This window comes from Hemitrygon akajei, chromosome 7 (assembly GCF_048418815.1).
Source record: "Hemitrygon akajei chromosome 7, sHemAka1.3, whole genome shotgun sequence".
NCBI lineage: Eukaryota > Metazoa > Chordata > Chondrichthyes > Myliobatiformes > Dasyatidae > Hemitrygon > Hemitrygon akajei.
The window spans coordinates 160,758,476-160,780,086 of record NC_133130.1 but is presented as its reverse complement, the minus strand read 5'-3'; the positions used below and the strand labels follow the sequence as shown (position 1 = coordinate 160,780,086).

At 40.3% G+C, this 21,611-nt stretch overlaps 1 protein-coding gene across 5 annotated transcripts in view; it reads right to left on the bottom strand.

Moving 5' to 3' along the window:
- Window positions 1-15,820: 15,820 nt before the first annotated feature.
- zer1 (zyg-11 related, cell cycle regulator) overlaps window positions 15,821-21,611 on the bottom strand; it is a 31,534-nt gene continuing 25,743 nt past the window's right edge. For all 5 annotated transcript variants that reach the window (XM_073052363.1, XM_073052362.1, XM_073052367.1 and 2 more), the window contains 4 exons: window positions 21,180-21,368; window positions 19,859-19,956; window positions 18,776-18,878; window positions 15,821-17,377 (listed from right to left, as the gene is read on the bottom strand). In XM_073052363.1, coding sequence (XP_072908464.1) covers window positions 17,320-17,377; window positions 18,776-18,878; window positions 19,859-19,956; window positions 21,180-21,368 — 448 coding nt within the window. In that variant the 3' untranslated portion in view covers window positions 15,821-17,319. The remainder of the gene's footprint in view (window positions 17,378-18,775; window positions 18,879-19,858; window positions 19,957-21,179; window positions 21,369-21,611) is intronic.

The window sequence follows — 21,611 nt, the reverse complement described above, 5'->3', positions numbered from 1 at the left end:
CCTTTAGTGAGTCTGGAAAGTTTGGAACAGTTAATGAGCAGGAATGTGTTGGGGTGCCTTAGATTCCACCCCTGCCATCCCTTCGCCCTACTTCCAGACTGTAGACAGTAGGGGGAGATGGTGGTTGAGGATTTCAGGCTTTTACCAAGCGCATGACATCTCAGATGCAGCATCACTGTTTCTCCGGGTTCTCGTTGGGGACCACCCTATTTCTGAGCGTGTGTCATCTGCATTTGTCGACCTCGGCCAACGATTGTAGCGCTTGGTGGATTGTTTATTATTCCAAATCCGAGGTTTTGTGTTCATCTGAAATACAATATTACATTGAAAACACTTACACTCCAAAGAAACTTAAAAAAACAAAGCAGACTGCATCTTATAAATGTCATATTGTATCTGTATTTGTCCCACACACACATAAAGCAGAAGGACCATAATAATTCTACTGTTCACGTTATACTTGCCACACTTTTTTAAGAAGAAAGTAGGCATTATGATGGCCTTGAATATGCTTTCCCACTTAATAAGATCCTCCTGATCCTGTGCCTAACTCCTACATTCCTGCTTAATCCCCATATCCAGTGATTCCCCTTGGGAGTCTAAGCATCCAGTGATCAAGCAACCGAGCATTCACACTCCTCCAAGTGCAGAGTTCCACAGATTTCCAATCCCCTGAGTAATTTCTCCTCTTCCTGAGTCTAACTGGTTGACCCGTATCCCAAGAATGTTCCTTTTCCAGATGTCACGCAGATTCAATATCTAACCCATCAAGCCACAGAGAATTAGTACATTTCAATGAAGTCACATCATGTCCTTGTAAATTCCAGTGACAGCATTATACATACTTAAGATCTAAAAGATATTGTAGGTATTCTGATGTAGTTCAGACTTGCTATGAAGGTATGAGGATTACATTCTAGCTGGCAGATTTTATCACATTAACCTCCCCTCCCCTGCCTAAAAGTGACACACAACATTCTGTAGCAGGAGTAAGAGACAATAGATTGAATATCTCTATATGAATTATGCTAAATGGTGTTTCTACCTTTGTCTACAGAAACATCTGGAGCTTTCTATATAAGCTTGCATGAAAATATTTTATGTAATATTAGAAATGAGCAGTTCATGCTGCTAACTGTAGGTCTGTTAGGTAGTTCCTCCCGCCGCAGAAGCCTTTGAGATTTCTGCAATCCTTCAATTCCAGTCTCTTTTTCTTCTCCATAGAGTGTAAGCTATGAAACTTGTCCCCAATCGCTCTGCCTTAAAGATACTCTATAAAACAAAGCTCTGACCTAGCTTCAGTCACCTGTCTACTTATATTCTTAGACAGCTTACTGTAAAATTTTTAGGGGACTGAGGAAAGAAATATAAGTTGTAGGTTGTCTCCATCATCCGCACTAAGTTGCATTGTGGGAATAGAATGTGATTGGGAGGATAGGCTAAACAAAGTATTTTATATCTTGTACCTCAACTCAAGACATCACTATTTCCTCTAACCTGTACAAACACTGCTGTGTTCATTTGAAGTGTCTCCATTCGTTCATTCATTCTTGCCAGCCAGTCCCCATGGTCCGTGATCAGCAGCTTCAGGTCATCATTGGATTCCTGGATAAAATCAAAGCCAGTCTCGCTGCTGGGAGACGTGGCCTGAATTGCAGGAACATACAGAACAAGAGTTTCAAACATAGTGAAGCAAAGTAAAATTTGTCCCTCAACTCTACCACGATACTTTTAGTAGCTGGAGCATCATTCTTAGAGGCTGCAACTGAGCAAAATTATCTCCAAGCCCATGAAATAATTTAGAATGAATCAATGGATTGTCTGTGTTATTTGTCTGAATGGTGGTATGGATGCAGATTCAGCAACACTCAGGAAAGAGTTGGATCAATAGGAGATAAGTAAAAGCATCCTCGACCATGTAAAAAGACCAGGAGTGTGGGAGCTAGCTGGATGACTTCCATACAGTTGACACGGACAAAATGAGTGGAATGGAATGCTTCTATACAACAACATGTTATGACTCTAGTCAAATTACTTTCAATACAATACATGCCTTGTCCTTGTTAGGCTCCCACTTGAAATCAAGCACAGAGAGAGAGAGGCTGTATAACACCAGATAATGTTTTATTCACTGAAGCTGGTTCAGGGATTAATATTGGTCAAGATCCCAATGACAGCTCCACTGTGCTTCAAAGTTCATATAACCCTGAGGTTCATTTTCTTGTGGGCATACTAAAATCTATAGATAGTAAATATAACAGGGTCAGTGAAAGATTAACTGGAGTGCAGAAGTCAACAAACTGCAAATGTAAATTTACAAGTAAATAGCAATAAATAACAGGAACATGAAATAAGATAAAGGGTCTTAAAGTGAGATCATTGGTTGTGGGAACATCTCAATGGATGGGCAAGGGAGCGTAGTTATTCCCTTTTGTTCAAGAGCCTTATAGTTGTGGGTAGTAACTGTTCTTGAACCTGCTAGTGCGAGTCCTGAGGCACTCGTATCTTCTGCCTGATGGCAGCAGCGAGAAAAGAGCATAGCCTGGGTGGTGGGGATCTCTGATGATGGATGCTGCTTTCCTACGACAGAGTTTCATGTAGATATGCTCAATGGTTGGGAGGGCTTTACCTGTGATGTACTGGGCTGACTCCGCTACTTTTAGTTGGATTTTCCATTCAAATGCATTGGTGTTTCTATTCAAGGCCATGATGCAGCCAGACTAATGCAGTGCATGCTTTGCATCCACCGGAAAAGGCACTTCAGCTTAATGCATTACTGTAAATGGGAAGCATAGGAGCATCTCAGCTTTATGTCATTTTGAGAATTGGGGATTGATCTGGATTTGCACTGGTGTATTGAAGCCCCTGGGGAGGGACTTGAACCCCAGATATTCTGACTTGAGTAAGTATGCAACTGATGCTGAATTGACCCTAACTTAAGTTATTCCTACCCAACTGGAGGAGAAGAGTAGTGGCAATATGTCCCCTAGCTATATTAACATCTCTCAATAGAGGAAGGAATCAAATTCATACTTCTGGAACGGTGTGATGGATTTTGACCTCCCCTACCACAGGACTGTAGCAAACCGTAGTAAGTAATTGAAAGGAAAATAAAGTACGTGTTACCTCAGCAATGGAAAGTCGCAAGTGCTCCAGTTTGTCGATTTGGATCCTTAAGCGATCTTCCAGATCTTTCATCAGAGCCAAGTTTTCATCAGTCTTCAGATTTTGTGACATCACGATGACACGCTATGGGCTATAAACTAAGTAATTAGATTTTATGTTGGATTAGCTACAATTAGTTCAATTAAGTTTTTGATTCAAAGGCCACTCCATTTTCCTCATCAGACCTTTCAATCAAATCTATTCCATATTTATTGCCTCTGTTCTCAACACCTTGCCTCCTACCTAGAACAAAGGTTCTCCTTCTCTCTTATCTTTCATGGATCATCCTCTATAATTTGAGCTATCTTCAATAAATCTTCTCTCCTTCTGTTTAAGTTATCCAAAAGAGCCTGTTCCTCCACAATGCTCTGGCTCAACTCCAAACCTGCTTCTGCTCCAGAGCATCCTGTCTTTTTACATCTTCCCTCCCACCATTCAGGGATCCAAACGGGGACTAGCAGGGAGTTTATATGGTCAGCATGGATGAGGTGAAGTAATAGCTCAATAATACTTCTTCCACTTTAGTATGTTGCATTTGGTATTCACAATGCAGCCTTCTCTACTGAAAGCCACAGAGTAGTGAGGTCATGTATCATAGAAACACATTCTTCAGTTCCACGCTGACCTTCGATCACCCATTTATAGTAATCTTACATTACTCCCATTATATTTTCCCCCATTCCCATCAGCTCATAGATTCTACCCTTCACCTACACTAGGGCCAATTTACAATGGAAAATTAATCCTCCAATCAGCACATTTTTTGAGTTCTTGGATCAGGTCACTAGGTCCTTGAGGAGAAAAAGGAGTTTTAGATCTCGGAGCGGACTCACAGCAGGAAGCTGGAGGGAATTTTCTGGTTACAGTTATTTGAACGCTGGAAATATTAAAAACAGTAAATACTGTTGTTGGTAGAAATACATAATAAAAGCTGATAGTGTTATAAACTTTTAGCTTTAGTGGAAAGAGAATAGAGTTAACATTTAAGGCGAAACGCCTTTTATATTCAAACACGGCCTGATCTACTAAGTAATTAAAGCATTTTTCGTTTACTTCACCCGAATTAAAGTCGCGATGACAAGTCTTTTACCTTATGTTTTCCAGGCAGAAAACTTCAACAAGAGGTTACCCTGACACACTTACCTGCTGGGGAAAGGAAAGAGTGCTATTATTCTAAAAGAACCAGCTACGGGATGTAGTCCTGGGTTTATTTGACCGCCTGTCTTTAACTTGTTCACTGCTATTACTACAAGTTGGGTCTCCTTGGGGAATGTGAAGAATTCTGCCTCAGTTGGTGTTAGAAAAGAGCCGGGTTGGATTTTCGGAACCGGATTGAAATGTTTCAACAGGTGATCGGGATATAATTCTGAATCGACTTTTAAAAAATGATTAGATTGCTGTCAGTATAAACGTTGCAAGAACCAGGCCAGATTAATTGGGTTTATGGTTGCTTCAGTGATATAAAATCCCTCCAGAACTCCCCCTAATTCTGTAAACTTCTTAAGACCGACAAACCACCACTTCAGGCCTTATGCAGACACCATTATTCAGGAACAATACGTTTTCCTGGACCTAAACCTGGGAATTCTCTCCCTTCTTATGTATCTCCCTTCTCTCTCTCCCCACCCAATTTCTTTTATAACACTGATCTAAATCATGCTCTTGATCGAGATTTCAGTCTATCCTTTATATCTTCCTTGATTCTGTATCATATTTTTGAGTAAGCTCGTGTGCAGCATCTGAGAAAGTGTTATTACTGAATCATTACATTAAAGCCGATTGAATAGCTATTTCATAATAGCTGAATATGACGGAATGTTAACATTTACTGAATCCTCATCATACCTCATTTTACCTGTATGTTGATTAGAACAGATACCTTTGTCCGAGGTCAATGGGACAGGTTCTGGCCCATTGCAATTAAAAGAATATTCGTTCCCACAAGGAAAGCACTTTAGTTCAATTTAAGTACTGGGGTTAGTGTTGAGAACTCTTATTCATTATGGATGCAAATAATTTGGATATGGCACAATTAGCAAGTTTGTTGATGATATTAAATTAGGGGTGTTGTTGATAATGAAGCAGGTTACAGTGAATTGCAAAGAGACCTTGTTAAGTTCAGGAGATGGGCAAATGGATTTCAACTGAGGTAACTGCAAGGTGGTGCATTTTGGACATTCACACCAGGGTAGGACCTATACAGTGAATGGGAGGGCACTGACAAATGTGGAATAGCAGGCCCTGGGAGTACAAGTGTGCAGTTCTCTGAAAGCAGTCGTGCAAGTTGACAGGATGTTGAAGAAGGCATTCAGCATACTGGACTACATTAGTGAGGGCATCTGTTTAGGAATTGGGACCTATTTTGGCGGTTATACGAGTCATTGGTGAGCCTGCACTTGGATAACAGTGTACAGTTTTGGTCGCCCTGTTATAGGAAAGACGTTGTCAAGCTGGAGAGGGTGCAGAAGAGAGTTTCCAAGGTGCTGCCTGGACTAGAGGGCCTGAGATATAGGGAGAGATTGACCAGGTTGGATCTTTATTCCCTGGAATGCAAGAAAATGAGGGGCAGCCTCATAGAAGTTTATACAATCATGAGTGGTATGGAGAAGGTGGGAGGTCATAGTCCTTTCCCTAGGGTTGAGGAGTCCAAAACTAGAGAACACAGATACAAAAGTAAGAGCAGAGAGATTTAAAAAGACAGCCGAGAGGTAATGAATTACACAGAGTACCTGGAATGAGCTGTAAGATGGTGGTTGAGATAGGTACAATTTAAGAGGTATTTGGAAGCATATGTGGAGGGGAGGGGAGGGGCCAAGCTCAGGCAACAGGACCAGCAGGGAGGTTGCTGTGGTTAGCATGGACCAGTTGGGCTGAGGGACCTGTTTCCCTGCTGTATAGCTCTATGACACTATGACCCTATAAGTACCCTTGAAACCTACTCATCATTACTGTCTTCCCTGCAACATAACAAACAAATTTCTACTACTCCTAGTGTTGTTTGAGTGATAAATATTGGCTGGATCATTAAGAAAAATTACCTGCAATTTTTGGATTATTGTAATTTATTTTTATAAACATTAGTCTCCATGGGTAAGAGCAATGTAAAGATGACACCATTGATAGCACATTTCCTTACGGTCTCTTGTCCAAGAACATATACTTAGTTGTCAAGGATGAATGTACAACTCTCTTAGGATACTGATACTCCACTCTATAATCAAACGTAAAACTCAAATCAACAAAGACACACGTAAAATTCTAACATCCACCTAATAATCTAAATCTGTAGGGGTTTTTTCCGGTCCATTTTACGTGAACCAACAGGTTAAAATAGTGTTTTTCAAAAGTACTTAAGTCTAGTTTTGTGTTGTTTCATTTATATCTGTCTGACATAAGACCATAAGATATAAGAGCAGAATTAGGCCATTTGGTCCATCGAGTCTGCTCTGCCATTTCATTATGGCTGATTTATTAACCCTCTCAGGCCCATTCTCCTGCCTTCTCCCTATAACCTTTGAAGCTCTTACTAATCAAGAACCTATCAACCTCCACTTTAAACATACCCAAAGACTTAGCCACCACAGCTGTCTATGGCAATGGATTCATCACCGTTTCTTCATCTCCATTCTAAAGGGATATCCTTTTATTCAGAGGCTGTGCCCTCTGCTCCTAAACTTCCCCACTCTTGAAAACATTGCACTCCACTTCCATTCTATCTGTCTTTCAATATTCAATAGGTTTCAATAAGACCCCTCCCCACACTATTCTTCTAAACTCCAGAGAGTACAGACCCAGAGCCATCAAATACTCTCTGTACTCTCTCCAATGCCAGCACATCCTTTCTTAGATAAAGAGCCCAAAACTGCTCCAAATGCATTCTGACTAATGCCTTATGAAGCCTCAACATTAAATGTGGGTACCTTTATATGATAAGCAGTGGGAGAAGTGGAATGATTTAAATGAGAATGTTATGTACGTATAGTAAAATTATTCACTATGCACTTTTATTCAAATTTCAACATTCTCTCATCATAAGCACACACAAATCTATATTGCTTGTGTTCGTAGTAATTAGACACAATGTATTAGCCAATGTTGATGGACTTGATCTGTGCTCAACCAAGAGATCCTTCTTAAGAATCCAGTAGCACAATCAGTATTTGATATGTGTGACAAAGAACTAATAGTCTGAGAATAGACCTGTGTGAGTAGAACATTTTTGAAAAAAGTGGTTTGGGCCTCCCTACCATACCCACCTTCTACTTTTTCTTTTCTTGGTTGAATCAGATCAAAGTTTGCTCAGTTTAACTATTCCTTTTCATTGGTTTTGATCCATGATTAGTTCTTGGAGGGTAATCACTCGATGGAATTAGTGAACTTTTGAGTTTTAAAGTAACACAGATTTCTGAATTCAGGAAATTGGCATTCTTCCTTAGTTGATTTTACTACACCAAGAACTCCCTAATACTACAATAGAGTGGAACAACCCTGGATATAATTTACATGTTAAGAACGAGTTAGAAACTCAAACAGAATCGGAGGAAATGTTGTGTGAGTAGGAATTAAAGCCTGAATCTTTATGCTTTCTATGTATCAAAGACATGGTATGCACACCTTCCAGACAAAAACAATCAAGTGTGTTCGTCCCTGGTTTATCTAATATAATTACATGTTTCTCTCAATCCCTGGAATCCTCTCAGACACCCAATCTCTTTTCAGTTTCAGAATGGTGTCACAGCCTTATGTGAAATACAGGAACATCCTAGTATTATACAAATAACAGATCTGATCCCTGCCTCTTGTTAAAAATGGAAACTTCTTGTATATATAGAAACAAAGAAAAAAAGGAGTGAGGTATTTGCCAGATGGAGGAGCTGTACGGAGGGCAGCACCAGTGATTAGTTTTGTCTCTACAGTGAATTAGATGATGGGTTTGGCGGGGTGACGCAGTCCATTTCTAGTTACTGCAAGTTGGGAAGTTGACTACCCTGCCTCACTTTTGCTATGGTGGAGAATGTTCCCACTAAAAGCAAGTCAGATTTTTTTTTCTTTTGCCCATTTAATGAAGTACTGTATGTCTTGCCTTTGTCCTAATTGCAAATAGTTTAAGTAGTCCAAATTAGAAACATAAGAAATTCTGCAGATGCAACACACACAAGATACTGGAGAAACTCAGCAAGTTAGGAGGTGTCTATAGACAGGATTAAACAATTGCTTCGAGCAAAGACCTCTCAAAGAACTGGAAAGGACAGGGGCAGAAGACAGAATAAGAAGTTGGGAGGAGGTGAAGAAGTACAAGGTGACAGGTGATAGGTATTATGTATTTAATATTTCAGTAATATTACAAATATATAATTTGATTAAGTATTCTTGTTCATTTATGTAATATATTGCGGCTTATATGTAAAAGTACATAAATGGCATAAGTCATCACTCCACCATGTGATACGTGTGCACCTCATTTAAAGACGAAGTTAAGACTCGCATTCCCAGCTCTGTTGTCTTTATGTTTTGAACATAGACCATAGAAATCTACAGCTCATTACAGGCCTTTCGGCCCACAATGTTATGCAAACCATGTAACCTACTGTAGAAACTGCCTAGAATTATCCTACTGCATAGCCCTCTAATTTTCTAAGCCCCATGTACCTAAGAGTCTCTAAAAGACCCTATTGTATCTGCCTCCACCACCGTCACTGGCAGTGCATTCCATGTACCCACCACTCTGTGTAAAAACTTACTTCTGACTTCCCCCTTGTACCTACTTCCAAGCACCTTAAAACTATGCCCCCTCATGTTAGCCATTTCAGCCCTGGGAAAAAGGCCTCTGGCTATCCACACGATCAATGTCTCTCATCATCTTAAACACCTCTATAAGGTCTCCTCTCATCCTCCGTCGCTCCAAGGAGAAAAGGCCAAGTTCCAAAACATAATAGTGATGAGGAAGATTTAAATGAACCTGAGATGACTACCTACCTGTTGAAGTGCAGCAAGACGCTCAAGTTTAAATAGAAAATTGCAGCACATTTTTATTTTCTTCACAAGGGGAGAAAGTCACTTGAGTTAAGAAAAAAAGGGCAGAAAACAGACAAATTCATAGCTTCATGAACAGTGAGTACTGGGTGACAATAATTATAAAAAGAGTAAAGATGGTTGACTATATTGTAAAGTTTGACATGTTTGATTGCACGACAGATATCTGGATGTTATATACTGAGTGAATCGAGTGATATTTGAAGCAAATGAAATGCCCGTTTTGCTGAGTGAATTGGGTTTAAAGGCATGCAGTTTCCTTAGAAAATTAACTGCTCCAACTAAACAAACCAAAAAGAGCTTTGCTGATATCATGAAAGTAATGCAGGAATACTCAGTAGTATTGTTGATTGCAGAACACTTTATGTTTCATAAGCGGAATCAAAAGGAAGTCTATTTTGGCATATGTGGCTGAATTGAAGAGCTTGTCTGAGCATTGTCAGTTCAGCAATGGACATAATGATGCACTGAAAGATAGTTTAGTTAGTGGAATCTTAGAAGAAAGTTTTCAAAAACGGCTCCTAATCTGAAGCACAACTTACATTTAAAAGAGCAGTTGAAATAGCTGTATCAATGGACACAACAGAGTCGCAATTGAGTTGCAGTAAGGAATGAAAGTGATTGTGAACAAAATTGTAATATCTAAACAGAAACCTGCATGGCCAGACCATTGTGGCAGGGGTTCACATACACCAGACCAATGCAGATTTAAAGGTGAAACTTACAGAAAATGCAAACAGGTAGGAAACATACAGTATTGTGTAAAAGTCTTGGGTGCCTAACACTTTTGTCATTACTGTAGTAATTTTATGTATTGCACTGTACTGCTACTGCAAAAACAGAAAAAAAAACCATGACATATATGAGTGATGATAAATCTGATTCTGATATAGGTTTCTGTGGTGGACTGAGAGTGGGAAGGAAGTAGGGAGAAGGGAGTCGTTGAGAAAGAGGGGAAAGGAGAAGGGAGAGAGCAGGAAGCACTGGAGAAATGTTCTGTAATAATCAATAAATCAATTGTTTAGTATCAAATTATGTTGGTGACTCAGGGCTGGGTGTGTCTGCACCTGTGGCACACCCTCACCCTACCACTAACACTTTTTCTCTGCCACCTGTCCCACACCCCTCCCATGGCCTGCTCCGCTCCATTTTGACAAATACAGTACTGTGGAAAATGAATAACGAACAGGCAAAAAAAAAGACATGGACTGCACAGAGAAGAGAAAAAGATAAACAGCAAAGTTGCAGTTTCAAAAAGAGCACTAATTTGCATGCTGTCAATTAAAAATCTGTTAACGATCAGAATAACACAGGGCTGGGTAGCCTTGAGATTTATAATATGAAAACTAACTATAGATAAGAAATACTCACAAAATGCTGGAGGAACTCAGCAGGCCAGGTAGCATCTGTGAAAAAGAGCAAACAGACAACGGTTTGGGCCAAGACCCTTCATCAGGGCTCTTGGCCTGAAACATCAGCTGTTTGCTCTTTTCCACAGATGCTGCCTGGCCTGCCGAGTTCCTTCAGCATTTTGTGTGTATTACTTTGATTTCAGCATCTGCAGATTTTCTTTTGTTTATAGACAAGCAATATGGCTTACATGGCAAAATAACTACAATGGAATTGGACTCTGGCCCACCTGTTTCAGTCATTCCACAAACTGAGTTTGAACAGCATTTCAAAAATATTGAACTGAAGCATGTTGACATCCCACCATTAACTTACACTGGAGAAAAGATAACACCCAGTGAGAATGACATTTGTAATATTGAAGTACAACTGCCAACAAGCCACACTGGGCTTGTATGTGGTAAGGAGGGCTGGCATTGTGGAGTTGTAATTGGCTGAGACAACAACAATTTGATTGGAGATCCATCCACAATTTGCATGCCACACCCACTGCAGGAGAATCAACTGAGAGTGAATTAAAAAAGGTTTTTGATTATGCAAAAACTGTCTCCATGTTGTACACCATGAACTGGAGCCCAACAGAGGGCAAATAGGTGTTGAAGCCAACTCTGTGCCTCTGATCGGAAAACACTGGACCAAGGAAGGATCATACTGCTCAGAGGAATTGTGAAAGTGGTGAAAGCAACAAAAGCAGTGGTCTAACTATAGCAGTTTTTGTAGGCAATGTATCTGAGAAAGCTTCTGATGGTAATCAAGCAAGTTGCTTGCGAAACGTGGCTTGGTTCTAAGCTGGAAAGGAGTTCAAGGAGCTTCGGGGAAGATGCAACCATTGAGCTTTTGGGATTATAAAGAACCAGAATCTAAGGTTATTGCATGAGTTTCAAGTGGGAAAAAGTTGGTGCAAAGAACAAAGCCCTGCTAGATGAATGGAAGACCAAAAAGAAAATAGTCAATGGAGATACGAAAACAGGATTCATCAGATATTGTGGATGAGAAAAACACAAGAGACATCAAATTGTAAAATGAGCAACAGAAGGATTAATAAGAGAATACTCCAGTGAACTAAATGCACCATTTCCCCCAAAATCAAGATGCACATCCAAGAAAGAAGAAACGAGGATGACAAAAGCACTATGGAAATGGAAGAGGATAAACAAGACCTATTTTCTTGAGAAATTAGAAAATTCAGAGATGCAAGAAACTAAAAAGAGGTGAGAAAAAGACAGACAAGAAGTTGAAAAGCAGAGAAGCAAAGATTGAAGTAGATCCTGAAATAAAAGCTGAGAAAAGGAGATGAAAGGTGTCCAGAGCTGTCAGAACCACTTCTTGCAGTCCCAGAGTCACCTTCTACAAACACAATGGAGGAGGCCCCAGAACCTGAGATTGTTTCACAGCCACAAGTCTCACCTGCCAAGACTTTACATCACAAGAATAAGAAAGCCTCCACAGCGATTGAATCTTTAGGAGTGAATAGGACAATTTAAAATTTACTATGCTGTGGATGCCTATATAGTAGTTCTGTTATATAGTATACCATATACAAGTTGAGATACATTCTGTATTGAGTTGGAGTTTATATCTAAGCAGTACAGAGTGTTGTGTATTTAATATTTCAGTAATATGGTAAATATATCTTTTGATTAAGCATTCTTATTTATTTAAATAGTGCACAGCAGGTTATATGTAAAAGGCATATGTCATCACACCACCATGTGATACATGCCTCTCTTAAAGTAAAAATAAGTTAAAACTTGCATTCCCAGCTCCTTTGTTTTTCTTTCAATTAGTTCTTATGTTTCGGAGTTACAAAACATAATAAAAGGTGATAAGCAGCCCTAGTATCTTGAAGAATTGCACCAAGATAGGTCAGTCTTTCAGCTGGAGAGTTTCACTGCAGCTCTAGTTAAGTTTGAAGTTGAAAAAGAGAATTAGAGGGAAATAAATAAAGTGCTCTATTTATACAATATCTTCCACACTTTCTAAAGTCATAACAGCCTTTGAAGTATTTTGAAGTACTGTATAGTTGCAAATCTAGGAAATTAAACAGCCAAATTACACACAGCAAGTTACCACAAATAACAATTTGATGACCTTTTTAGACATCACAAGATCACAAGACAAAGGAGCAGTAGGCCATTCGGCCCATTGAGTCTGCTCCGCCACTCCACCTTGAGCTAATCTATTCTCCCGTCTAGTTCCAATTTCCAGCTTTTTTCCCAATCCCTTGATACCCTGACTAATTAGATACCTGTCAATCTCCTCCTTAAAAACCCTCAAAGACTAGGCCTCCACAGCTGTATGTGGCAACGAATTCCATAAATCCATGACCCTCTGGCTAAAAAAATTTCTCCTCATTTGTTTTAAATGGGTACCCTCTAATTCTAAGACTGTGACCTCTTGTCCTGGACTCATCCACCAAGGGAAACAGCATTTCCAAGTGAAACGTGGCAAGTGAATCTTACTAAATGAGCCACAACAAGTACCCTTTTCTTCAACAGAGTAGCACATAACTCTGCTGTGCCATCACTGCAAATTCCTCCAAATTTAGAAACAAACCAATGTCAGCATTCTCTCTTAGGCCAACTTCTCCAGGTCAGAGGCTCTGGCCCATGGTAAGGGATAGGATATACAAGTTGATGGAGATGCTACACATATTCAAGGAGGCTTTAAGAATATCCTTGAAAATATGTGGCATCTCCATCAACTTGTAGGAATTCCTAGTTCATGGTCAAAGTGAACCAAATTTATAACTATTTGGACAGACAGGGACTGATTAGGGATAGTCAACATGGCTTTGTAGGTAGTAGGCCATGTCTAATCAATTTATAGTTTTTTTTTAAAGGAAATTACCAGGAAAGCTGATGAAGGCAAGGCAGTGGATATTGTCTGTGTGAACTTTAGAAGGGCCTTTGACAAGGTCCCACACGGGGAGTTTGCTCAAGATGGTTCAGTTGCTTGGCATTCAAGATGAGGTAGTAAATTGGATTAGACATTGGCTTTGCGGAAGAAGCCAGAGAGTGGTAGTAGATGGTTGCCTCTCTGACTAGAGGCCTGTGGTGTGCCACTGGGAATGGTGCTGGGTCCATTGTTGTTTGTCATATCAATGATCCGGATGATAATATGTTTAACTGGATCCGCAAATTTGCGGATGACACCAAGACTGGGGGTGCAATGGACATCGAGGAAGACTAATAAATCTTGGACTGGGATCTGGACCAGCTGGAAAAATGGCAGATGGAATTTAATGCAGACAAGTGTGAGCTTTTGCATTTTGGGAGGACCAACCAGGGTAGGTCTTACACAGTGAGCAGTAGGGCACTGAGGAGTGTGGTACAACAGAGGAATTTGGGAATACAGATCCATAATTCCTTAAAAGTGGCATCACAGGTAGATAGAGTTGTAAAGAAAGCTTTTGGCACACTGACCTTCAATGTATTGAGTATAGGAAGTGGGATGTTCTGTTAAAATTGTTTAAGATGTTGGTGAGGCCTAATTTGGAGAATTATATGCAGTTTTGGTCACCTACCTACAGGAAAGATGTAAATAAGATTGAAAGAGTGCAGAGAAAGTTTACAAGGATCTGGCTGGACGTAAGGAACTGAGTTATAGGGAAAGGCTGACTAGGTTAGTACTTTATTCCCTAGAACGTAGAGGACTGAGTGAGGATTTGATAAGGTATACAAAATTATGAAGAATATAGATAGGGTAAATGCAAGCAGGCCTTTTCTACTGAGGTTGGGTTAAGGGTGAAAGGTTAAGTGTTTAAGGGAACATGAGAGGTAACTTCTACACTCTGAGGGTGGTGTGAGTGTGGAATGAGCTGCCAGCGCAAGCGGTGAATGCAGGTTCAATTTCAACATTTGAATAGGTGCGTGGATGGGAGAGGTATGGAGGGCTATGGTTCCGGTGCAGGTCCATGAGCCTGGCCAGATTAATGGTTCAGCGCGGGCTAGATGGGCCAAATGGAATGTTACTGTGCTGTAGTGTTCTGTGACTCTATGACCAGACAAAGTGGAGTAGGATCTCTTTTCATTACTGGAGTCTGATGACATTACATTCATTGCACTGACACAATTTTGGCCATTCAAGGGAAAATTGTGTTTGCAACTAATGTTCAGTCATTGGAAGCACTCTGAAATCAGGCACAAATGGAGTGGAAGTAAATCACTTTTACTTCAAGACAATGCCTAATCTTTATCTGGGGTGTGGCAAATTGATTCTTATGTACAACAGTCTCAACTTCTGGAATACTGTAGTGCACTTTTCTCACAACAAATATTTTCCTGCCATTATCTGCTTCCAGTTATGATGGCGCTACTGAACGCGTGCAACAGCTCACGGGTAGTTCAAGAGGTGAGAAATTTGACTATAAACATCATTAAAAACACCTATTCTGAGGTAAATTATATTAAATTATCACCACAAACACAGAAGGGGCGAGTGATGGTGAGGCGAGTTCAGGGGGTGACCCAAGATGGTGTGTTGCAGAATTGATGCAGATGGAGTGAGCCTTCTGGAGAGGAGTGGTCGGGGCAGTGGAGTTCTGACCCTGTACAACTGGCCTGGGTATGAGACTGGGCACCGAGCTGATCTGAAGGACTTGGGAGTTGTTTCGGGCTGGGTGGCGAAATCTGGGCCCAGAGCAAGTCACTGGCGGCGGTTTGTAGGCCCAGTGCCCTTCGCAGCAGCCGGGTCCTGGTGTGAAGCACGATTCCCTGTTTAGACTATTTAAATGCTGGCCCAGATCAGAGGTGAGATTTCGCTCGCTCTCCTCGATGGTCACTCCTCTCTCCACGGCACCGAGGCGATGAAGACTCCCCAACTGCTGTGTTCTATGCCCATTAATATGATGAACTGAAACCGAGGCTTTGGGCCTACTCTGGGCTGTGGATCTGAAGGCTCATTTTGGTTTGGAATGCTGTTGTTCGCTTCAATTGTTTGTATGATGTGTTTTTTTATTTTCCTTTTTCCCCTTTGTCTCGTGCATTGGGTGTTGGTCTTTTATCTTTTTCTTTAACTGGATTATTTTGGTTTTCATGCTTTGTGGCTACTTGTGAGGAAACAAATCTCAAGGTTGTATAACTTATACATTTTTTGATAATAAATGTACCTTGAATGCTTAATAACAGAAGGATCCTCAATGTGCACCCGTCCAGCTGTTCAATGTTGTACTCTCTCAGGTACTTTTAGATCATGTGATAACAAGACAAACTCAGAAACAAAGTAAGCTTTAAATGATTCGCACAAAAATTAGAATATGTACAATAACTAGATGGTTAATACAAATACCATATCTGTTTTGATGCTGGTTATCCATTGTAGATACTGAATGTAACAGCAGTAGGTGCATTGGCTCTTTATCTTCATTGTGTGTTAAAAACACGGAAGCTGTCACTTCATGGAATATCTAAAGAGTGATTGCAACAAGCCTCGGGAGTGCGACTTGGCCAACAACAGATGCACAGCTGTGGGGCTGATACAGGCCAGTAATACATCATCTGGATCCACCCTGACGTAAGATTCAACAAGCTTTCTATGAGTTCCTGATTCATCGAATTAGATAAGTTGTACTAATCAGATCACCAAGAGAAAGAGTGTCAGCTTTCCCTCAACTTCTCATCACTCCTTCCAAACTCAGATTGAATCGAGGTAACTTGGGAGGAGGAGGAGGGCAGGTGACTGGGGATAAACAAAAGGCACAAAGCAACAGCTGATTCTCAATTTGTTTTGGCGAATCCAGAATGTAAAGAATTATTTTAATTTAAAAAGCCAAAATACATACCTAAATCAACTCAAAGATTACTTACACATCAAACTGCCCATCATTAATTATGAGTGTAACCCTAACTACATAGCTTACTTGATGTCATATCACCATATTCCTGATATAATTTCACTGTATCAATATTGCAGGCCCACTGAGAACATCGTTTATAATTAAAACTGGAACTAAAAAACATTTTAAGTGGAAGCTATCATTATTTTATCAATAGTTGTCATTTAGTTATTATAGAAATGGAAACTAACAACTTTGGTGCTGCCTTAAAGACTGAGCTCACAAGCTTGTTAACATATCATCAGTTGTGGATCAAGAACTAAGGATCAGCACATCTACAGGAACAGGTGCCTCAACAACAAATCATTTATTAATTACTCCTTATTTTTCTTAAAAGTTTATAACCATTGAATTTGTTTCTAACCGTTGACATTTGATTAACTGGCACAGCCCAAGAGATTTCACAATCAAAAAATTTTCAAGACTAACCATGGAAGCACAATTTACAAAAAAAAAACATGAAAAGGAAGGACAGGGAGAGATAGACAGAGAAAGAAAGAGAGAGAGGGGGAGAGAGGAGGAGGGAGAAAGAGAGAGAAAGAATACAGCTGGAACGCCAGGGTTGGGGTGGGGTGGGGTGGAAATGAGACTCAAAAGGCAATGAGAAGAGATTAAAAATTAAGAAGGTAGAAGGGTTAAGGTGGGAGAAAACGCTAATTCCTTATCCAATAAAAAATTACATGAATTAACATTTTCTTGTGCAACACCAAATGATTCTGCTGCGTGTCATCTTGACACCATGTCATGCACAGAGGTTCTTCCCTATAATGCATCTGATGCATTACTGTAGCAGGACATTAAAGTTCCTCAGTGTTTACTTAGATTCCACGCCTGACAGGAAATAGTGACAGTTGGTAATAGCTTATCTTCAGCCTTTAACTCGATGTGTCCATCCGCTCCTCTTTAAAGTTCTCACAGAATTTAATGACCTCTCTGTGGGATAGAGAAATAAAAAGAGTAATCGCTTTAGAAGAGATTAGTATCTTAATTATTTTGTTTTTAATCAAAGTTGAATGACATCAGATGAAATTGGAAAGAGTAAATAAAAGTAGAAAATCTGCAGACGCCAGAAATTGGAAATAAAAAGAGAAAATGCTGGGAAGACTCAGCAGCTTAGGCAATATCTATGGAAAGAGAAACAGTTAACACTTCTGGTCTGGAACAGATCACTCAGACCTGCTGAGTATTTCAGCATTTTCTGTTTTTATCATAAGAACTGATAGATAGATACTTTATTGATCCCATCAAGAATGCTTCATCAAGAGGAGGTCTGTCTTTTTACACCCAGGGTAATGCCCACTGCCAATTTTTGTAAGCTGAAAAGATCAAACACTCAAGTTAACAGAACACAGAGGAAATACAATTATGTTCCTATCACTTCAATCCAGCTGCTAAACTGCTCCCTACCATATTGAGTGGCACTCCTATCCTCTCATTGCTCATCTCGTCCAAGAATATCTTATTTTGTGTTCTTGTGGGGGAGAGGCTGAACAAATACCCATCATGGAACTTTCATACAGTCCTCATTTTAGGGTTAAATTCTTGTTGCTGATGATTGCAGATTATACTATATTGAAATAAAGCTGTCCATGCGAAATGCATAAGCTTCGGAAATGCGGACAGGATCCTGGCTGCGTTTTGTGACTAGATTGCCAGGGACTGAGAAGCTGCCAGTAGCTTTAATATTTTAAATGGTGTCTAGTCTGAATGTGATAAAGAGATTATAAAGATTAGCTTTATTTGGCATATGTACATCGAAACATACAGTGAAGTGTGTCACTTTGCATTGATGACCATCACAGTCTGAGGCTTCAGCTGGGGGCAGCCTGCAAGTGTCGCCACACTTCCGACATCAACATACACTGACGGTAACCATATGTCTTTGGAATGTGGGAAGAAACTGGAGCACTTGGAGGAAATCCATAGGGTCACAGGAGAATGTACAAACTCCTGCCGATGGTGGCAGGAATTGAACCCCGAATGATGATCGCTGGCACTACAAAGCGCTGTGCCAATCACTACGCTACCGTGCCACCCAATAACAGTGACAATGACTGCCAATTTGTGGACAGTTTTATGTGCTTAACCTTTTTTCTGGTGTTTTGCCGTGGCTCAACTTATGTTTGGATCCTTGGGGCAACTAGTGCAAGATTTGCCCTATGATTCTACGCTGTCACTTTCTAGTGTAAAGTTAAAAGTCGAACCACTGCACTCTAAAACAATGAGAGCATCAGATTGAAACCTTGTCTGCATTTCAGCCTTCCTACATCAAATCAGGCTCAAAGTTCTCTGAATGGGACACATAGTCCTGCCTTTGAAAGTATTACTTACTCTGCCATGTCTTTGGTCTCTGATCTAGCTGTGTCACTCTCGATCACTCCCTTCAGCAATTCAATTCCATTCTCTTTTATCAACAACGTACAGTATTTCTCAGCTGAAGATTTAAGTTATTCAGTGTTAGGTTCACAGACTGCTTTCAGCTCAAATGCAGCATCTAATTTTCTGGTTCAACATTTTATTACTAACAGCAAGCTTTTAAAAATAAAAGTCATTATTCCCAAAAACCTAACGTTTCAAATTTAACACCTTGGATAGGGGAACGGATGGCCAGGGGAGCGGGAAGGGTGAAGGGAGTTAGAAGTGGCACTGACAGTTGAATTTTTTTCCTCCCCTCCTTTCTGATTCTCTTGCAGGGCACATTAGTCTGATGGTACCATAGACCAGTTTTCCCAGCACAGAGTGATACTGAGCAGTTAGCCCAATAATGGTCAATTCCAATGCCAGCACCGTTAGTGAAATTGCCAAGAAACTCAAATTATTCAATAATACCAGCACAGATGTGACTGGTCAAAATTAGCATCCTGCTGTATCATTTCACAAATATGTTCCAATTTAGGAACACTTCTCAGTCTGGCATGGTATATGTATTATGTGCTTTAATCTTAATATTTATATCATTTAAAAATATTATTTGACAAAGAGTTACTTCAAAGGAAATGTTCATTAAAATAGGTTTTAAGAAACATTTTAATGGAAGGCGCGAGAGTTGGGAGTTTTTTGATAGAATTTCAGAGCTTAAGGATTAGACAAATGCCAGTGGTAGAATGGACAACATCAGTAATGTATAAGCAGCTGGAATTCAAGCAATGGAGAAATCTCAAAGGGTTGTATTGGTTAAGGAAGTCACAGATTTTGTAATGGTTATGGCTATGGGAAGATTTTAAAACTAGGGTAAAGAATTAATAAGCTCTGAAGTGCAGGGGTACAGTATTGTAGTGATGATCTTTCTAGACTAGTGCGTCAGAACAGTGGAATAACAAATCCCACTATGGATATGAGTTTGAGAAATTTAATTATCTTGTCATTCAGTCCTTTGCAATGAATGTTAGAGACACATTATTAAACAGTACTTACGATAGACAGACGTAAGGTTAAAGAGTGCCCAGGTTGCCCAGTGCTGGCTAACTGGAGCCACTTGCTGAGGAAGAAGACGCAAGATTGGCTCAAATGATCTGCAGGAAGGAAGAAACGAATAGCAGTTCAAAAGGCCCTATGCTTAGAATATCTTTGCTGGCCTAAACACCCTACTGGTGGCTTAAACACTCTACCACTGGCCAACTATTTCATTACTTGTTCTCCAACTAGCTGCACATGGGAAAGCTAAAGGTCATAGGTTGAGCCTGTGATAAAGAAGGCAAATGCAATGTTGCCATTTATTTCAAGGGGAATAGAGTATAAAAGCAAGGAGATAATGCTGAGGCTTTATAAGACACTAGTCAGGCTGCACTTAAGAGTACTGTCAACAGTTTTGGGCCCCATACCTCAGAAAGGATATGTTGTCATTGAAGAGAGTCCACTGGAGGTTCATGACGATGATTCCAGGAATGAAAGGGCTAACATTTGAGGAGTGTTTGGCAGCTTTGGGCCTGTACTCACTGGAATGTAGAAGAATGCGGGGAGGGGGGAAATCTCATTGAAACCCACTGAATGTTGAAAGGACTAGATAGGGTGCATGTGGAGAGGATGTTTCCTATGGTGGGGGTGTCCAGAACTAGAGGGCACAGCCTCAAATTTGAGGGGTGACCCTTTAGAACAGAGGTAAGGAGGAATTTTTTTAACCACAGAGTAGTGAATCTGGAATGCTCTGCCACAGACTGCAGTGGAAGCCAAGTCCGTGCAGAAGTCGATAGCTTCTTGATCAATCAGGGCATTAAAGAAAATGGCGAGAAGGCAGGTGTATGGGGTTGAGTGGGATCTGGCATCAGCCCTGATGGAATGGCGGAGCAGACTCAATAGGCTGAATGGCCTAATTCTGCCACTATGTCCTCTGGTCACTTATTAAAACTCTGGCCCTGTTGATATTGACCAGAATGCCTGTCACTGGAATATAGCAGCCCACAAGCTAAAATGCATATTTAACCAAATCAAGACACCCAAAAGTGTGACTTAAAGCACATTCCAGTGGCCAAAACATCTCTTGCTGTTGACACAAAGTACCAACAGTACATGCCATTGGCCCAAGGACACACCATTCACTATCCAAAGTACACTCCCCTCCCCTCCACTGGCAAAGACATTCCATCACTATCCAAAAGTATTCTGCTATCAGCCAGCATTATTGTCTTAATTACAAAGTTTTTTAAAAAATCACACAATCCCACCTTTCCTGACACACCTTCCCATTCCCATGCTCAGTTCATAAAATCATGCTACAGTGAATTTTTCCACCTCTCACCTGTAATTAATGTTTCTTCTTGAATTTTTATCCCAGCTGGAGATTGCTCGCCACATCCGATCCATCACATCAACCCGACGAGGTTCTGCGATGGTCCAGGCCTTATCTCCATCAAATATGATATGTGAGAGAACCCCACAGGCATTGTACGACACCTCAATCCCATCTGCATTGCTTTCTAAGAGACGGCTGTAAAAGAACCATAAAATAAAATGTGTGTGTGTGTGTGAGAGAGAGAGAGAGAGAGAGAGGAGAAAAGGGGAGCTTACACAGAAAGGAATTGGTGTTACACTGTCCACCTTTCTTACTAGAAATATGCTGACAAGGAGATGATTTTTATAGCAAGATCCAGGAATAAATAACATTTTAATTTCAAGATCTGATGATTCTTCATATTTTATTGCTGGTAACAACGAGGTTAATGGGATTAAC